This window comes from Haliotis rubra, unplaced genomic scaffold, assembly GCF_003918875.1.
Source record: "Haliotis rubra isolate DU_JTF1 unplaced genomic scaffold, ASM391887v1 Scf16, whole genome shotgun sequence".
NCBI lineage: Eukaryota > Metazoa > Mollusca > Gastropoda > Lepetellida > Haliotidae > Haliotis > Haliotis rubra.
This window is the reverse complement of record NW_025765558.1, coordinates 3,651,913-3,670,305: the sequence shown is the minus strand read 5'-3', so window position 1 is coordinate 3,670,305 and position 18,393 is coordinate 3,651,913. Positions and strand designations below refer to the sequence as shown.

Sequence of the window (18,393 nt, the reverse complement as noted above, 5' to 3'; positions counted from 1 at the left end):
CTGTCTTGGAGCTGAATATCGACTGCTGAGCTGGTAATTATGTCAGCTGGATGTGAGTGAGTGAGTGGGTAAGTGGGTCGTGTGTGGGTGAGCAAGCAAGTGAGTGAGTGGGTCGTGCGTGGGTGAGCAAGCGAGTGAGTGAGTGGGTCGTGTGTGGATGATTGATTGGGTAAGAGTGAAATGAGAATATAACAATGTTGACAGCAATATCATGACATAACACAATATCAGATTGTGTCAGATATTTTAGTCCTGTGGGAGTCGAAACAAGGTCTTTTGCTGCCTCAGCAACTCTTTCTGTGCAATACCCATAACAGTTAAATAATTGATGGGGTTAACAAGATTGTAAAGCTTGTATTGATTTGAATATTTGATTCAATGTCAGGGTTTTCAGGAAAGGAGTGATTGCTGAGTTGGTTGTTTAATACCCAACTCAGCAATTTTCCAGCTGTATAGGGGCGGTGGGGTAGCCTAGTGGTTAAAGCGTTGACTCGTCACGCCGAAGACCCGGGTTTGATTCCCCACATGGGCACAATGTGTGAAGCCCATTTCTGGTGTTCCCCGCCGTGATATTGCTGGAATATTGCTAAAAGCGGCGTAAAACTAAACTCAGTCAGTCAGTCAGTCCAGCTGTATAATGAGGGTCTACTAATGACTGAGTCTGGACCCTGACAATCCAGTGACTGACGTCATGAGCATCAATCTATGTCTGGGGATTATGCATCAACCTGAGGCAGGATTCCTTTTTCCCTCAAGACTTTCATGGATTTTTTTCACCAAAATATTTCAGCCAGTCATTAAGTTATTGTTATATATAGCTTAAACAAAACTGTGAAGACAAATTTTAATGCCAAGCTTAATAAGCTTTTCAAGAAGAATACAACCGCCTCCGTGGTGTAGTGGTTAGACGTCCGCCCGGAGAGCGGAAGGTCGCAGGTTCAATCCCCGACCGCATCATACCAAAAGACGTTAAAATATGGTACTTGTTGGACCCTGCCTGGCGCTCGGCATTAATGGGTACAACAAGGACTGGTCGGCTCGAAGTCAGTAGAATGTGTCTGAGTGGGGTATTCATGCTTCACTGTGGCATGGTATCTCAGTGGGCTAGCACTATAAAACCAGCTTCAGTCTGGGCTAGTACAAGCAGCCGCACATACACATACACACGCACGCACGTCGTCATATGAGCGAAATATTCTCAATCACGACGTTAAACCCAATTTCACCTCACCTCAAGAAGAATACACCCACCATGAACCCCCCCAAAATTGTTTAAATGGGGGCTGGTGGTTTTGCTCATGTATGAAAATTATTTGTCGAAACTAATTTTCAGGTAGAAGGTGGAGAAGCAGTTATCATGAGGATTAATATGAGATTATTACCACAAAGTACTGAGTCAGATCTAAGCACAGGTTAATTACTTCTTCTCAACAGCAAGACAATGACTATTTAATGTGTTTAACCAGCAGGTGGGAGTGGTCTGTCTAGTGCGAACATAGTAGATATAATCTGCTGTACAAGAGGGAGCGAGACTTCAGGTCATGTGGGTGAGCTGTTTGACAATAGACGTGTCGGACCATTCATGGAAATGTCCATGTTGATATATGGTTATCGTATGACGTGGAGTACCTTTGTGTGGAAGGGGTAGCTTGTTGTGATCGAGTCATGGGTTTGATTCCCACATGGGTATGGTTTCTTGCTTGGTGTTGCAGGAATCTTACCGAGTGCTGTGTGAAAGTGCAGTCACTCACTCACTCCCTTTTACATGTCAGAGTGAGAGAGTTTAGTTTTATGCCGCTTTCAGCAATATTCCAGCATTATCATGGTGGCTCTGACTGACTGAGTTTGGTTTTACCCCGATTTTAGCAATATTCCAGCAATATCATGGTGGGGGGGACACCAGAAATGTTCTTCACACATGTGGGAAATCAAACCCAGGTCTTCGGTGTGACGAGCGAATGCTTTAACCACTAGGCTACCCCACCACCTTTTACATGTCAGATGAAGTAAAATGAGTAACATTATTCACTTAAAAAGAGGAATATTTTTAGTTACATTTTTTGGCTCTAAATCAGAGAATATTTGTTCAGAAAGCAGTATTTTCAAATTGGTAAAAACAGAGCAACACTGCATCATGCGTACAACCAAGGGAGATAAGAAACAAACTTTGATTATAACAAACTCAAAGGAACCAATAAGGTTCGTTCGTTGTAGATGTTGTTTTGAGAGCATTGATCTACGCAATTGGGATACGATGACGGGTCAGGTCAGCAAGCCTGATCGGGTAATCAGGCCGGCTGACTTGGTTGACACGTCATCATCTCGCTATTGTGTAGATCAATGCTCATGCTGTTGATCACTGGATTATCTGGTCCAGACTCGATTATTTACAGTTTGCCACCATATACCGGCAGCTGGAATTTGCTGAGCTTATCATTAAGCAACAAATAAACAAACGAAACATGGTCACAGAGACCACTGAATTCATCAGTTTAAAAAGCGTTGATATAAAATCAAATTTTGGTGGATTGGTGCATCTTGAGTTTTCATGCGATGATACCATACATGTTATCTTTTATATCAATACAAGACAATACACTTCCTAAAATACATTTCCTGCTTTTCTTTCAGTAACCCCCAATGTTCTTTGTCATTCAAATATTGCAAAATGTGTGGCAATCAGCATTTTGAGTTCATTACAAGAATATGGCTATGAACATATGCCTGCATGCCTTCTTTTTGAACCTGTGAAGATCCGGGTTAGAATGAACCTTCAGTAACCCATGCTTGTCGTAAGAGGCGACTAATGGGATCGGGCGGTCAGGGTCGCTGGCTTGGTTGACACATGTCATCAGTTCCCAATTGTGCAGATCGAAGCTCATGCTGTTGATCACTGGATTGTCTGGTCCAGACTCGATTATGTACAGACCACCGCCATATAGCTGGAATATTGCTGAGTGCGGCGTAAAACTAAACTCACTCACTCTTCCTTTTGATCTTACTCTGACATAATTTTAGACAGGAAGTGTCCTCATAATTTGACGTAATATTGCAATGCATATTATATCATGACCAATTGCAATGTATTGTGATATACATACATTGTGTCATGACTTTGCCGTACCATTTCACCCCTAATACATGTACTTTCATATATACATAGGTGATAGTTTAAATTTGTTGTTGAATATTTGACCACCTACCTCAGCCTCTTCTTCATCAAGATAGTAGCCAACGGGAGTCTTTGTTACATAGAAGCCCTTCTCTGATTGGCTATTTAAGAAGGCTGGACTGCCAGTAGTCTTTGAGCCATGGCTGTTGAGACTGTTGGGTTGTGACATTTTCTTGGAGGAGGGGAGGGACGTTGAGGTAACTCTGCTGTTTTGTTGAGTTGGGATATGACCAGTTTGTGTCTTATTGATACTCACATCAGTAAAAATATCACTGACCACAGATGACTGACCATCATCTTTGACATTTTGAAGGAGGTCGTCCTCAGCATCGCCATACAACATGCTGGATACAATCTGCGTCGAGAGACTCGGAATACATCGGGGCGACATGTCCATATAGTTGGTGCTGCCCGATTGATTGTCTTCAAAACTGTTGAGGGAGTCGTCTGCGATATTTTGTTCTTCATCACTGACACTGCCAATATTTTCATCATTATCATCAAACTCGTTATTCTCTGTTTCATGTAAACTCCCTTGGGGATTCTGATTGTTGTCTTCAACTGCGGCAACAATGTCCTCAACAACAGTTATATTCTTATCATCATCATCATTATCATCATCATCATCATCATCATCATCATCATCATGGTTGTCGTTTTCAGCTCTTTGTAAATCTTTGACATCTAATGACTGACCTTCCTCATCTTCCTGCCCTTGACCTTCACTTTCATCTTCATCACCCTGACCTTGACCTTCATCTTCATCATCTGGCAAGGACACAAGAATTTCAGGAGGGGGAGGTGAATGGACGATCAGCTGGTCTGGGGTTCGAATTTCACCTCCATCCCTGATTGGCTCGCTGGTCTGGTCATCAGCCAATGGGATTTCAAGACTAGTATCATCAGTATCTAAAGATCCATCCGATGACTGATTGCCGGGTGTTTCAGACACTGCAGATTGTTGAAACCCAGTGTCTGCAGGTGCCCCCTCAACATCCACATGGGAAAGTGATTCTGAGTTGATTTGTCCGTCTGCTCCCTCCATGACTGCAACAGGAGTCTCGTACACTCAGAGTTTATACTGCCCTCCAACGTTCACACATAATTATCACCACATACCCTTATCACTGAGGTCAAAACAACTCAGCATATTGAACATGGCTGCAATCCAATTGTCCCCGCTTAGCCGGCATTTACAGTCGTTCACATCTCGCTCGCTCACGGTAAATACTCCAGTCAAGCACAAGGATTTAAACCCACCATGTTGTAGCTCTACAAAACGTGAGTGCTCCTACGACCGCAACAATCCATCCGTGACAACAGTTCCACAGTGCTTTGATAACATCTATTGACCAGTGCTGTACCCAGTGTAAGATTATCCCCGCTCACATTCGGAGATTAAGTATCTGCCATTATAGCAGCTCCCCAGCTGATCAAGGCTCTCTAGCAGGTGTATATATTGTCGTATTACACGGCAAGCTCCAACCTGTGGCTGTCAATATGACCCGTATTTAATTCACTCAGCCGGTAACAGCATTGTTATTTCTTCTCCACATCATGATCGTAAGACAATATTAAATCTAGATTCGAACATAATTTATGTATGTATTTTTCCATGACAACCAGTTTTAGCCTTAGCAACCATGTCGTTTATCACGTTTCTTGTATGAATACATTTTGGTCGCCTCCAGTCTTGTTTGTTTTGGATCATCAATGGGTTTTGCCTTGTGTGCGCCCTGGTCGTTAACAGATAGCAGTTTAGTCAATACTGAGCCTATACACTCAAATCACCTTGCAAATCAGCGGGGACCTGTTTTGTCGCCACCCTAAGAAATCTATTAAAGGTATAATGGTCATGTTAAGACAATCTCCAAAACATCTCTATCGTTTGGCTGGGTATTTAGTCTAATGGGACAAAAAAAATGCTTAATGTTTTTACTGTTTTTCAGTGTTTATTTGTATCCTGGTTACAAACTTTTATTTGTTACTTGACGACATGAGTGTTTTCGCTAACAGCCAAGTGTAACAAAAGATCAAAATATAAAATATTGATGCAATGTTTGCATAAACTTACGTAACATATCATAAAGTGTGGGCCATTATGTTTTGCGTTTCCTTTAAGAAACCAGCATTTACTATTTTCAAAGGGTCTGTATAGAAAATATGGCTTTAAGCTGGATGTTTAAAATTCAATTTTTTTATTTGTTTATAACCAAGGCTGCTTCCGCAGTTGGAGTTGGAATAGATCCCTAGCGACCTGTGTTTATTTCCCCATAGAGATTGTGAGTTTGAGTTTTCTCCAGCAACTTCTGCTTGTTTCCCAGTGGGGTATCTGATTTACAATAGATCCTTAGCGACCTGTGTATGTGGTGTAATGTGTTCACGATCAGTGACTTGAATGATTGCAGGTCATCATACCCCATGGTTAAATGTCTGGTATTTTGGATTTCAGATTAGTCTAGGGCTGGGTGGTGGTGGAATTGGGTTTAACGTCGTGCTTGAGAATATTTGGCTCATATGACGGCGTGCATGCATGTGTATGTGTATGTGCGGCTGCATGTACTAGCTCAGACTGAAGCTGGTTTTATAGTGCTAGCCCACTGAGATACCATGCCATAGTGAAGCATGAATACCCCACTCAGACCCATTATACTGACTCCGAGCCGACCAGTCCTTGTTGTACCCATTAATGCCGAGAGCCAGGCAGGGACCAACAAGTACCATATTTTAACGTCTTTTGGTATGACGCTCTCCGGGCGGACGCTCTAACCACTTCTAGGGCTGGGACAGGTCCATACTTTATACCCGGATACTCCACCCTCTGTTACCCTACCCTACCCTACCCGGATACCCATCATGTTAATTCCTGACATCATATTTGTAAGAAATGGCAATATATTCTTCAGCTCGGAGGCTAACATTTCGAGTTTTTCAATATCTTAATCATGTATTACATTCAAAAGAAGTGACCGTAAATTAAATCTAAATCTTCAAAGACAATCTGTTAATCATGAAAAAATAACATATTACATTGTTTAATCTATCAGTCACATGATCATAACGGGTATTGAAACAGGTACCCGGGTCCAACTCATTACCCACCCGTACCGGGGATATGGGTTACCCATCCCAGCCCTAATTTCAGCTAAAAATATTCTCCATATTATGTGATCAGAGCTCCAGATAAGATTTAGCTCATGTGGGTACTGTACCCACTGTATTTTTTGGGAGTGGGTATTATTAATGTTGAGTGGGTATTTCATTTTCCGTTACCCACTGCTTTCAAATATGTGCTTATTTCAGTCATTTTACTCACCTAAGTATATGCCATTGAGTAAGTTTACTAAGCAGGTATATTCTGCCTTATATCATACCTAATCAAAACCAACTTAAATATAATGGAAATGATTTCATAAAAAATCACTCATCCTATACTGACAGTACAACACTTGTCCTATACTAACAGTACAACTTGATAGCAATCAATGTCTTTTTCATTAAGCAAGCGATTTTTATAAATATATTCCGTACGCATTTGTTTTAAACTTTCTGCGTATCTAACATTTTAAATGCGTAGTTGGTACACAACAATTATTTTTCAATGCGTAATTCTATGCGTATTTTACCCGGATACGCAGCTTATCTGGGTAAAGTGTGATCGTGCTAAAACTGGAGTATAACATCATGGTTACCCCGGTACATGTTTCTGTGGGTATTCATCTGGATTCAGCTTTGGCAATCGACCATGGTGAAATAACCAAATACTTTATCTTGTCTCAGAAACTGCTCTGCCAATTACAGTGATATTGTACATGAATATTTGTTATCATAATGAAGAAACATATTAACATTCATATAAAACTGCCCCCTCAACTGAAACAGACAATTTAGCAATGGTGCTTTGCACCTATTGTTCTGATTTGTGCACTATTTCACGACGATTTTTTGTAAAAGAGTGAGTGAGTGAGTGAGTGAGTATGGTTTTACCCCAATATTCCAGAAATATCATGGCAGGATTCACCAGGAGTAGGCTTGACACATTGTACCCATGTAGGGAATTGAACCTGGGTTTATGTTTTAACTGTTTACTTGATCTAGGTTTGAAGTTTGCCAGTTGTTAAAAGAGACTGAAACTACTTCAACTTGTTTTTATTTCATATAAACATACATACATTTGGGAAATGACTTCAATTGAGACACTTCAAGGAAAAAAAACCTATTGCAATAGTATTGCAATAGTTGGTCGCAATAGACTATCGATATCGCAATAGCAGTTCCCCCTCAATAGTCATTCCTAGAAAAGAATGTACAGGTCAGGCTTTGTGCTGGTTGTCCAGATATGGAATACAGAGTTGTCTCCCTTTTCATATCAAATCATAACTAAGAGACTTGGTATTGGTAATTACATATTGATTATCTGTTATCATTGGTCCATTTATTTCTCGCTAATTGTCCTAATCAATCATTAATGTAACATTTTCAGAAATATTAACTCACGACATGCTTCCTGTGATGTCACCACGGTAACCATGGACATGTGGATGGTAAAATGATTTCCTTGTAGATGGCAGAATGGTAATTTTATTGATTTTCAGTAGTTTAAATAAATTGTATTCAAATGCTTATTACATTGAGAAATATGAAACTTATCACAGATGATTAAACACAAAAATGTTCTTGAAAATATATTCTGGCTGCTATTTTGGTCATCTACATGGGGCATCTATGAACAGAAATGTTACAATATATGCAAATATTCAGTTTGAACACAAAGTAATTCCTTTTGAAAACCTGTCTTTGTATTTAAATTGTGTTTATGATTAGGTTTATGATTGTTGAATTTTAATTGAATCATATGCATGAGGAGTGAAATGATGCATGAGAAAATTGTAATCATGTCGAGATTGATAAGTCATGTCATAAAGATTGTTCTTTAATTCTTATTGTTCCTGATATACTTTTGATATCTGAAGATTCTTTGGTGACTAGTTTCATCACATAAACATGCTATTTTTATATTACGTCTATTGGATTGATCAAATTAAAAGTGAAAACACTATTGGATAATCGTCTGATGAAAATATGAATTGTAGAATCGAAGAAAAAAATTCTTTTTAATTGATGTCTGTTTAATATCTATCAGCATCATTGTTAACAGGGCTGTGTATCATTTCTGATTCCAAGATTGGAAAAGTTTGGGTCTGTCCATGAAATCTGTAATCTTCGATGAATTGATGTTCATTTACATGTCTAAAAAGTCTCATTTAGAAAACCCTTTATTTTGTATGAACAGATATTCTCTGACAGAAAAGAATCCCCTGGCAGATCCAATTCTTGTGTCCATAAAATATTTGAGTCTCATGATTCCAACAGAGTGAGAGAGTTTAATTTTACGCCGCTTTTAACAACATTCCAGCAGTATCACGACATGGACACCAGAAATAGGCTCCACACATTGTACCCATGTGGGGGAATCAAACCCAGGTTTTCGGTGTGATGAAGCGAACACTTTAACCACTAGGCTACCCACCGCCCCGATTTGAACTAAGGGCCTGCAGATAAAAATCGACACCTTGTCACATGACCAAAGTGTTTAGCCAATCAGCAAGCTGACAAGGCCAGGATGTAATCTGTGGGATGACTCAATGGTCTGCTACAGAAGCAAGGGCTCAGGTTTTAAAGGAACCCAGATAGCATTCGGCAAACCCAGTGCCAACATTGGGCCAACGTCTGAATGCTATCTGGGAAGGAGTGTATGTGTCCAGGGTCCTGATGCACAAAGCGTATGTAGCATTCCGTCATTCGTAAGCAAATAATGTTGTATAGAGTTACGATAAGTCGTAATGATACGAACAGTTTGTGGATCGGGACCTATACTTTGGCATGAAATGCATGTGGACCCGTTTTTTGTAAATATCTCTTCATCCAATGACCCAATCGATCTCAAACTGTGCAAGTGGATGTTTTGTCAGACAACCTAATCACATTGTAAATCACCGATTTTATGCATTTGTATTAAAGAATCTGTCATGCCAAACTATAGTTCTGTTTGAAGAAGTAAATGTCACCCTGGATTGTGTATGTTTTCACTTTGTGACCACCAACCACTCCCCATTTTGAAAATCTTATATCTGCTTCTGGGCTCCCCCATTTCCCATGCATGACATTATAAGCATTGGGATGAGGGGTATACAGGGTTTTACAGCTGGAGGCGAGGTGGATAAATAAACCCTAATGAGGGACACATAAAACCCTGTATAATTCTACAACGAATTTATCTTGCCGAATGTTTAAATCTCTCATTGTGTAAATATAACATTAAAACAACCTGGAATTCTATCATATATTTTACTGACATGGTACCGACTAGTCGATCCGAACCACTGGTTCACTGTCTGCCGTGGATGCATGCTTTCTCCATGGGGGCGGGTATAAATGATTTATTCTCCCTTGCAAAGATTTATACCCCGCTTGGGCAGTGTACAGCCGAGAACTGGGCATACATGGTAATTTGTTCAAGGTCACGTGAACCAATCAGAGATGGTCATTCTTACATGAGGTAGGGTAAATGTTACAGAGGTGCCCTTGTAGTCAATGTCTGCAAATATCAGTGAGAGAGTGAGATTGAGAATGAGAGAATATGAGAGAGCATCCTGTATCTTCCCATGTGGTTGGTTGGGTGTTCACGCCGCACTCGGCAATATTCCAGCTATATGGCAGTGGTCAGTAAGTAATCGAGTCTAGATCAGACAATCCAGTGATCAACAGCATGAGCATCGATCTACGTAATTGGGATACAATGACATGTGTCAACCAAGTCAGCGAGCCTGACCATCCAATCCCTATAGTCGCCTCTTACAACAAGTATGGGTAACTGAAGACTAATTCTAACCTTGATCTTCCATGTGAAATAAAGTCTCTTCCCATGTGAAATAAAGCAGGTGTATAACACCTCAGAGTGCTATTGTTTTGTATCGGTGAATAGGTAATAAAAATGCTTGAGTATTTATTGTGACTCGTGTCCAAGCATCTCAAGGAGTAGATAAGTGTGTGGACAGGCAACAGTCAATGGATTAGTCCCATGCAGGGACATATCTGGGGTCTTTACCTGCTACAAGGTGGAGAAAGTGAAGATTAGTTCCGTTGTTTTGCTCTTTAAGCAAGTCCTTTTAATTGTGGTCATTCATCATGCCAGCTTGACAAGAACATTGCACAATGACTGACTGAGTTTGGTTTTACGCCGCTTTTAGCAATATTCCAGCAACATCACGGCGGAGGACACCAGAAATGGGCTTCACTCATTGTACCCATGTGGGGATTCGAACCCGGGTCTTCGGGGTGACGAGCCAACGCTTTAACCACTAGACTACCCCACCGCCCCTCATTGCACAATGAGGATTTCCCTTGCGTGCTTTGGGACATACCATTTTATAAACCCTTGGGTGTCCGGGGTTTTAGAAAGACCCACAGTTTTAGTCTGTATTTAATTTTTCCCTAACTTGTCCAGCAATAACAAATGCTTTGATGTTAAAACCGAGTCAGAATTCTTTTTTTTTTCTCACAACACTTTCATAGATTTGTTTTCACCAAAACATCTCAGCCAGTCATTACATACCAGTAGTTACTGTTATATATAGCTTAAACAATACTGTCAGGATCTTATTAACATCCATCAACTAATTCTTTAAGTCCCTCTTATCACAATTGTGCAAACATGGGTTGGTGAAGACCAATTCCAGCCCACATCGTCAGGTTATTTGAATTTGACTTGAATGGAATTTCCTGGAAGTTGAATCACTCGAAGAGGGGGGAAGTTAAGTTTGTGAAGACAATATGGCATATTTCACAATACAGTCAATGTTGTGTATGAGTCTAAGGGACCTATTTATATACCTCTAGTAATCAGGTTTCGACATAACCTCAAAATGACTGAAAGAGGATAATGCTGGGGCCATGTTTGGCGCCGTGGTATATAACAATCATGAAGTCTTGTTGGCAAAGAAGCTGATATTTCTTTATGCAGTTTATGCTGAGAAGTGTCACTGGCATTAAATGGCCGATGCAAGAATTTTGCAGGTAAATATTAACAGAATAACCTTGACCTTACTTTTTGCCTTCACAAATGATTCTTTATCATGATCTATTTTATTTCAGTTTTCCATCCACCAATGGGATGCCTCCATTGGGCAACAGATCCTCAACATCCAATACGGAGGCACCAAGGGACCACAGACATGGATGTCCGGCCGACAGAAGTGGTTGTATGCCCTAATTCTCATTGGCTGTCCCTGGCTCAGGGACCGATCACATGACCTTGTCAGATTACTTCGCCTTGAGAATTGGGAGGATAGGGTATGTTTTCTGGTTGTTTTTATCTGATGGTACTTGCGATTGTCACAAACTTGCCGCAGATCAGGAATCACATTTCTCATAATCACCATATTTGGAATGACCTATATTTTCCGAGAACAACTACAATAGAGGACGGTGTTCACCTTGTTAGTTTAAACAGTTTGTTGTAAAAGTATGCGATTTATGGTCATCTTAGCGCTAAGATTGCTTGGTCGATATCGGCGCTATACAAATGTTAGTATGTATGCATGTATGTGGCATTTTGCTTACTGATGTTGTATTTCTGTGTTCCAGATAGAGAAGTACTTGCAGTGGGCGGAGTCGACCCTGAAGGTGGCGGCACTAGTTAACTTCCTGATGTTCCTACGTCGTGGCGGCTACCTCAGTGTTGTGGAGAGGATTCTGGGTATTCAGTCCATGTTCCCGCAGAGGCAGGGTCTGAGACAGGTATAAGGCTAGGTTTAAACATCCGTCTGCAGAAAATATGAACCTCAATATTTGATAGGTTGACATTTCAGCTTTAGCTCTTGTGTCCACTGGCAGTTGCAAACATCTTTTTGTAAAACCATGACTCTGGTGAAGAGTGAGTGAGTGTGGTTTTACGCCGCTTTTAGCAATATTCCAGCAATATCACAGCCGGGGACACCGGAAATGGGCTTCACATACTGAGGAAACTTCACTGGTTGTTCCCATGTTGTCATCCTCAATAATCTCCAGGATATACATTACGATCACTCTCCACTGTACCCTGGATGCATCCACGGCTTGGCCAAACGATTTTATTACCTCCCTTGGCTGGCTCCGCATTCTCACAGTAGCCAGTCAGCTAAGTCGCCGTTACATCCAGTGTCAAAAAAGATAGCGGTCGCAGTCGCGAAGGTTTGCTTGCAGTACCACTCAGATTTTTGAGGAAATAATACAGACAAATTGACAGATCTGAAACTTTCAAAAAATATGTAAAAGAACTCCTCCTACCTTGGCATCAATTGTGTTGCCAAGTTTAAATGATTACATAATTTAAGAAGTGAAAGTGAGTTGTGATTGGTTCGCTCAACTCCCAGCGTAGACAGCTGATTGGATAAAAAGCCAGCCAAGGGAAGTAATAAAATCATCGGGCCAAGCCGTGGATGCATCCAGGGTATAGTGGAGAGTTATCGTAACGTATACCCTGGAGATTATCGAGGATGCCATGTCGTATATTGCTTGCATTCCTGATTTACTTAAACTCATAACTTACCCACATTTAGAAAAGAGCGCTGAGGAGAATACTGATGTTTTATCTACTTCTAATACTTCAAGTGGAAGTTCCAGGTATCAAATACTCATTCCACCATCTTAAAAACCATTACCTTGTTTCAGGTCAGCTTTGAGTTCATGACCAGGGAGCTGCTTTGGCATGGCTTCTCCGTAAGTAGAACATATATCATGTACACGTTGTTTAACACAGTACTCAGCAGTGTTTAAATACTCAGTGAATGCATCATGAGATTCATTGTCCTGCATTAATCAGCCATATGCAGCATTTAGTAAGGGGAGTGAGTGAGTTTAGTTTTACACCGCACTCAGCAATATTCCAGCTATATAGCAGCGGTCTGTAAATAATCGAGTCTGGACCAGACAATCCAGTGATCAACAGCATGAGCATCAATCTACGCAATTGGGATACAATGACATGTGTCAACAAAGAAAGCGAGCCTGACCACCCGATCCCGTTAGTCGCCTCTTACGACAAGTATAGATTACTGAAGATCAATTCTCGGACCTTCACGGGTTTTAGCAGGGAGACTCTATAAGAGGGAGTGGTCACTCCTCGGAAAGCTCCTAAGCTATGCCTCGGCTCGTCACGTGACCAGTGCAGCCAATATGGCGGCAGCGTAGTTTTTAAGATTGAGCCCGATTTATTTTCAACAGCTGATTACATACGCTGAGTGTTGTGACAACTGAAAACCTACATGTAGAAGATAAGTTACCTATTCTGTCACTTCATTTTAAGTCAAATACTTGTTATTAGTGTCAGTATAAGTACAGTAGCTTTGTAGTAAAGTTTCAAGTGGGCATGTTGTAGCTCACTGGCTTCAATTCTCAGTACACAGCGAAGAAAGACTAAATTATATCGCTAAAAACTTCTTTCACATATTCGTTTAATTTTTAGAAGGGAAATATACCTTTAGTTAAAAGGTGTTTGCAAGTAATAGTGATATTTTTATAACTAAAAAAATTTGTTAGGGTGTATTTGAGGTGTGTGAAAAATATGACATATCACGATCTGCCATTGAAATACTACAGGGTTGTTTGAGTGTTTCTAGTTAGTGTTCAAAAACATCTTTCACATACACCTTTAATTTTTATGAGGGGAATATACCATCAGGTGAAAGTGTTTTGCAAGTAATAGTGATAGTTTTAATTATTTTTTTTGTTAGTGTGTATTTGAGGTGTGTGAAAAATATGACATATCACGATCTGTTCTGATACCATTGGTGCTTGTGATGCTTGAGTGTTATAGTTCTAAAACTTCTTTCTTTCTTGTTGATCTTAGTATTTGACAAAACTGGAAAGGTGTTTGCAAGGCTTTGTGATAGTTCTAAACTTTCTGTTCTTGAGGGGTCTGTGACAGTGTCAGTTAACATTCTGTCAATGCCCATGTCATTCCACACATGCAATAAGATATCTGAATTAGTTACTAATGTAAAAAAAATGCCTCAAAGTAGTTTTTGTTGAAAAAGGACAGCTGATGTTAACATGTGTTCTACCGATAGTTTTGCGTTCTTTAACATGTTAGGGGAGGGATGGCCGTGGTGTATCATTTATTCTTTCATTCATTCACATATGTTCTTTTTCTTTTGTTCTTTTTCTTAATTTCTTTCATTCATTCACATAAAATTCTTGCTCTTAATTCATTCATTCATTGTAAAATTCCGACCTATACAATACACTGGCTGAAGTACTGTTAAACGCAGCCGAGGTTGCGCTGGGACCGAACCAAGTCACTGTGTTTGTTGGAGCATGACGAGGCACACGTTAATTAGTACAAATGGTAAAGAAAGCAAGCGAGTGACCTATCCCTGTTGTAGAGTATCCCTGGTTTTAGCAAGGGGAACTAGGGTTGTCAGCGGAGACCCATTTTACTGTGTCCTTCTTCCTGGTTTTGTTTGTTTAATGCCACACTCATCAATAGTGCTGCTATGTGTCAGTTGTCTGTAAATAATGTAGCCTGGACCAGACAATCCAGTGATAGACATTATGAGCATGCTGACCTGATATTTACAACATGGTTATTAACATGCAGCTGTGTCTTGACTCTCTTGGGTTTAAGACACTATTTTCTTGATATTGATATTTTCCAAATGAAATAGATCTAGGGGGGATAACTCCAGGTTTCTTTTCAGGTCAGGCCAGACCAATTTTATTTCTTTTTTACGGATTTCTGTCCTCAGAAAAGCTAAAGGCAGGAGGGAAATGATTTTTTTTTTAAATGACCAAAGTAATATTCCTTCTAAATATTAACAGTATTTTACTTTTGGCAATTTATGAAGTGTATATGGGGCAAAAAACAATCAAAAAAACATTTTATTGTAAGTTTACATTTTTGGCCTGTAAAAACATTAGGAATTTATTTTTTGAGCAGGGAAAATTAATTGATTTTTTTCTCTTATTCTTGAAATAAAATTGGTCTGGCCTCACCAAGAAATGAATAAATGCTTATTCTTATAGATTTGGAGAAAAGCATACATCACTGTTTATGGTTAACTACATATAATCTATAACATGCTGTGCCCCTGTCAAAATCGGTGTCTTATTTCGAGTTACATCTTTTTTTAATGTGGTAAAAACGTCTTGGGTCACAGACTTGTTCCTTGTGTAAACTGCTCTTTAAGTTAATAAATAAATGGTCTTTATCACTCATTGTATTCATTTATTTGTGTCCAACCCTTGTATGTGTTAGGAGAAAACAAGGACCAGTTGTCAGCAATTTGAAAAAATGTAATATTTGTACCAATTTTGCACAGATGACCGAAACATGAAAATTTTACATTTCCAGCTGACCAAAAAGAGGCAGTTATCAAAACTTCACAGTCCTTGTACTTAAAGATCATTTTTTAAGTTGAATCAAATCTTGTTTCTTCCTTCAGGAATTCTTGTTCTTCGCCCTCCCACTGGTCAACGTACAGAGAGTCAAGAACACTGTGGCACGCTGGGTATTCCCCCGTCGTCGTACCAATCAGCGCCCTCTGGTGGAGAGATCTCGACACCATCTGACTTCGTGTGGTGTGTGCGGGGAATGGCCGGTAGACCCACAAGAGATTGGCTGTGTGCATGTATTCTGCTATTACTGTATACATGTAAGCATATATTCTTTCTCAGGGTGCAACGGATTTATTAGATTTTCATCCAAATGTTGGGTGGCGCCAAAAACTAGGCTACCCCACCGCCCCCTGGTTGCCTAAGCTTACAATTTCTCCCCTCCAAATCCCAGCTTTGCTATCTAACATTTAAAACAGATGATTCAGTGTTGTGATTCACTTGCTAAAAGGGAGAGAAAATGAACTTTTGAATTGTGATTACTGTATTGGGATACAAATTATATCACTCCCATTAGTGAGTGAGTGAGTTTAGTTTTACGCCGCACTCAGCAATATCCCAGCTATATGGTGGCGGTCTGTAAATAATCGAGTCTGGGCCAGACAATCCAGTGATCAACAGCATGAGCATCAATCTGCGCAATTGGGAACCGATGACATGTGTCAACCAAGTCAGCGAAACTGACCACCCGATCCCGTTAGTCGCCTCTTACGACAAGCATAGTCGCCTTTTATGGCAAGCACATGGGTTCCTGAAGACCTATTCTACCCCGGATCTTCACGGGTCTCACTCCCATTAGTTGCTGGGCACCAGCCCTAACCCAGAATTTCCATTGGGTACAGTTGTTTCACGCCACTTAGAGCAATTTATTCCAGCAACATCAAGGCAGGTGACATTGAAATGGGCTTCACACATTGAACCCACGAGGGGAATAGAACTCGTGACGGAGCTACACCACCTCCCCGCATCCAGGACTTACATATGTATGTAGCGGCCATAAAATTTCCGAGTCCCGTGCTGGGATTCGAACCACGGACCTTCTGATCCGAAGTCGGACGCCTTGTCCACATGACCAAAGAGGTTAACCCTGTCAGCAAGCTGACAAGGTAAGGATGTCATCTGTGGGATGACTCCACAGCCTGCTACCAATGTTGGAACGATACTGAGACTTATTTTGCTCCAATTTGATATGAGCGTGCGTTGCTCAATGTAGCGGAATAAAATTTAAGTCCAGTGCTGGGATAAAACCAAACCTTCTCAGTCAGTTCAGTCAGTCAGGTAAGGATGTCACCTGTGCGATGACTCCACGCCCTGCTATATGTAGTAATGTTTGCATATTCTCTTTCAGAGCAACTTCAAAGCAGACCCTGGTTTAACCTGTCCCCTGTGTGATAAGAACATTCCCGACCTCGACAGCATTCAGTCCGTCAGACTCCGAATACAGCCACAATCTTGATTGGCTGAGATGTATTACTGAATATTTTATATTTATTAAAGAGAGACACTGGTAACAGTTTCACGTCTAGCCATATTGTTTTTCCCTCTGTATTTATGCGGAATAATATACAAGGAATTATATTTAAGGGAACTGCTGTCATTTCAGCTGCAAGAATGGAATAACCAGCTATGTTGCATGAGAGACAGTTCCATGATGAGTGAGTGAGGGAATTGGGTTTTACGCCGCTTTAGGCAATATTCCTGCAATATCACGGCAGGGGACACCAGAAATGGGCTTTACACGTTGTACCCATGTGGGGAATCGAACCCGGGTCTTCGGCGTGAAAAGCGAACGCTTTAACCACTAAGCTACCCCACCGCCCCAGTTCCATGATGAAATGTGGTCAGCCACATGTATTTGCCTGACACTTTGGTACAATTAAATGTTATTTCACAAAATGGTGGAATGAAATAGGTCAAAGTGTTGGGTTAACATTAGAGTGGGAAGAGGAATGCCTAAAATGACCACTTCGGGAGAGGAATGGTATGTACGCCATTGTGTTGAAGAGCAGAACTGAGGAACAACTTAAACTGACCTCACAGTTCCAAGAATTTACAACAGCTTGCCTTTCAAGAAGAATGGTGATGGATATGGGAGACAACCCAGTGTTTTGATATCGTCTAGGCCCAAAGAATCCTGTGCATGTATGGGATGTCATGGTGTATAGACCAAATACTGACTTCATTGTGAAGTCCACATCATTCTTTATAAATCATGTTTGAATAAATGTTCATTTTCATTTCATTCATTTAAATATTGCTCCTCTTATATATTAGTATCAATGGTGACAGTTAAATTTGTGAAGTGGCCATCTTTGTTGACCTTTTAAACTGCTGGCTGCATGTACAGGGTATATACTAGCCACAATAAGTAAATGTACATATGGGAAATCCAAATATATATTTGGAACAAATACAGATGTAAACTCAGTAATTAATGAATTTTACATTTGATCTTTCATAAAAAGAAATGACTAATAGTAATAAACCCCACGTCTTGCCACGACTCATGACTGGACAATGGCGTGAGGATAGTCCCTGGGGTAATGTCTCGAGGTCTGGTGGATGCCCATTTCCCTGTCACAGAGTGAGTGAGTTTGGTTTTATGCTGCTTTTAGCAATATTCCAGCATTATCACAGCAGGGGTCACCAGAAGTGGGCTTCACACATTGTGCCCATGTGGGGAATCGAACCCGGGTCTTCGGTGTGACGAGTGAATGCTTTACCCACTAGGCCACCCATCCCATTGTCACCGAAACACAATTACAACACTAATCAGACATTATGATATG

At 40.5% G+C, this 18,393-nt stretch overlaps 2 protein-coding genes across 2 annotated transcripts in view; one reads left to right on the top strand and one right to left on the bottom strand.

Annotated features, from left to right (window-relative positions):
• Positions 1-4,640, bottom strand: part of LOC124271407 (rootletin-like) — a 111,501-nt gene extending 106,861 nt beyond the window's left edge. Inside the window, 1 exon segment of the mRNA XM_046706559.1 lies at positions 3,204-4,640. Within this exon segment, the coding sequence (XP_046562515.1) occupies positions 3,204-4,217 (1,014 nt within the window). The 5' untranslated portion in view covers positions 4,218-4,640.
• LOC124271408 (peroxisome biogenesis factor 2-like) overlaps positions 1-17,133 on the top strand; it is a 32,352-nt gene extending 15,219 nt beyond the window's left edge. Inside the window, 5 exon segments of the mRNA XM_046706560.1 lie at positions 11,327-11,524; positions 11,819-11,971; positions 12,884-12,931; positions 15,655-15,864; positions 16,953-17,133. Coding sequence (XP_046562516.1) covers positions 11,327-11,524; positions 11,819-11,971; positions 12,884-12,931; positions 15,655-15,864; positions 16,953-17,060 — 717 coding nt within the window. The 3' untranslated portion in view covers positions 17,061-17,133.
• The last annotated feature ends 1,260 nt before the right edge of the window (positions 17,134-18,393 follow it).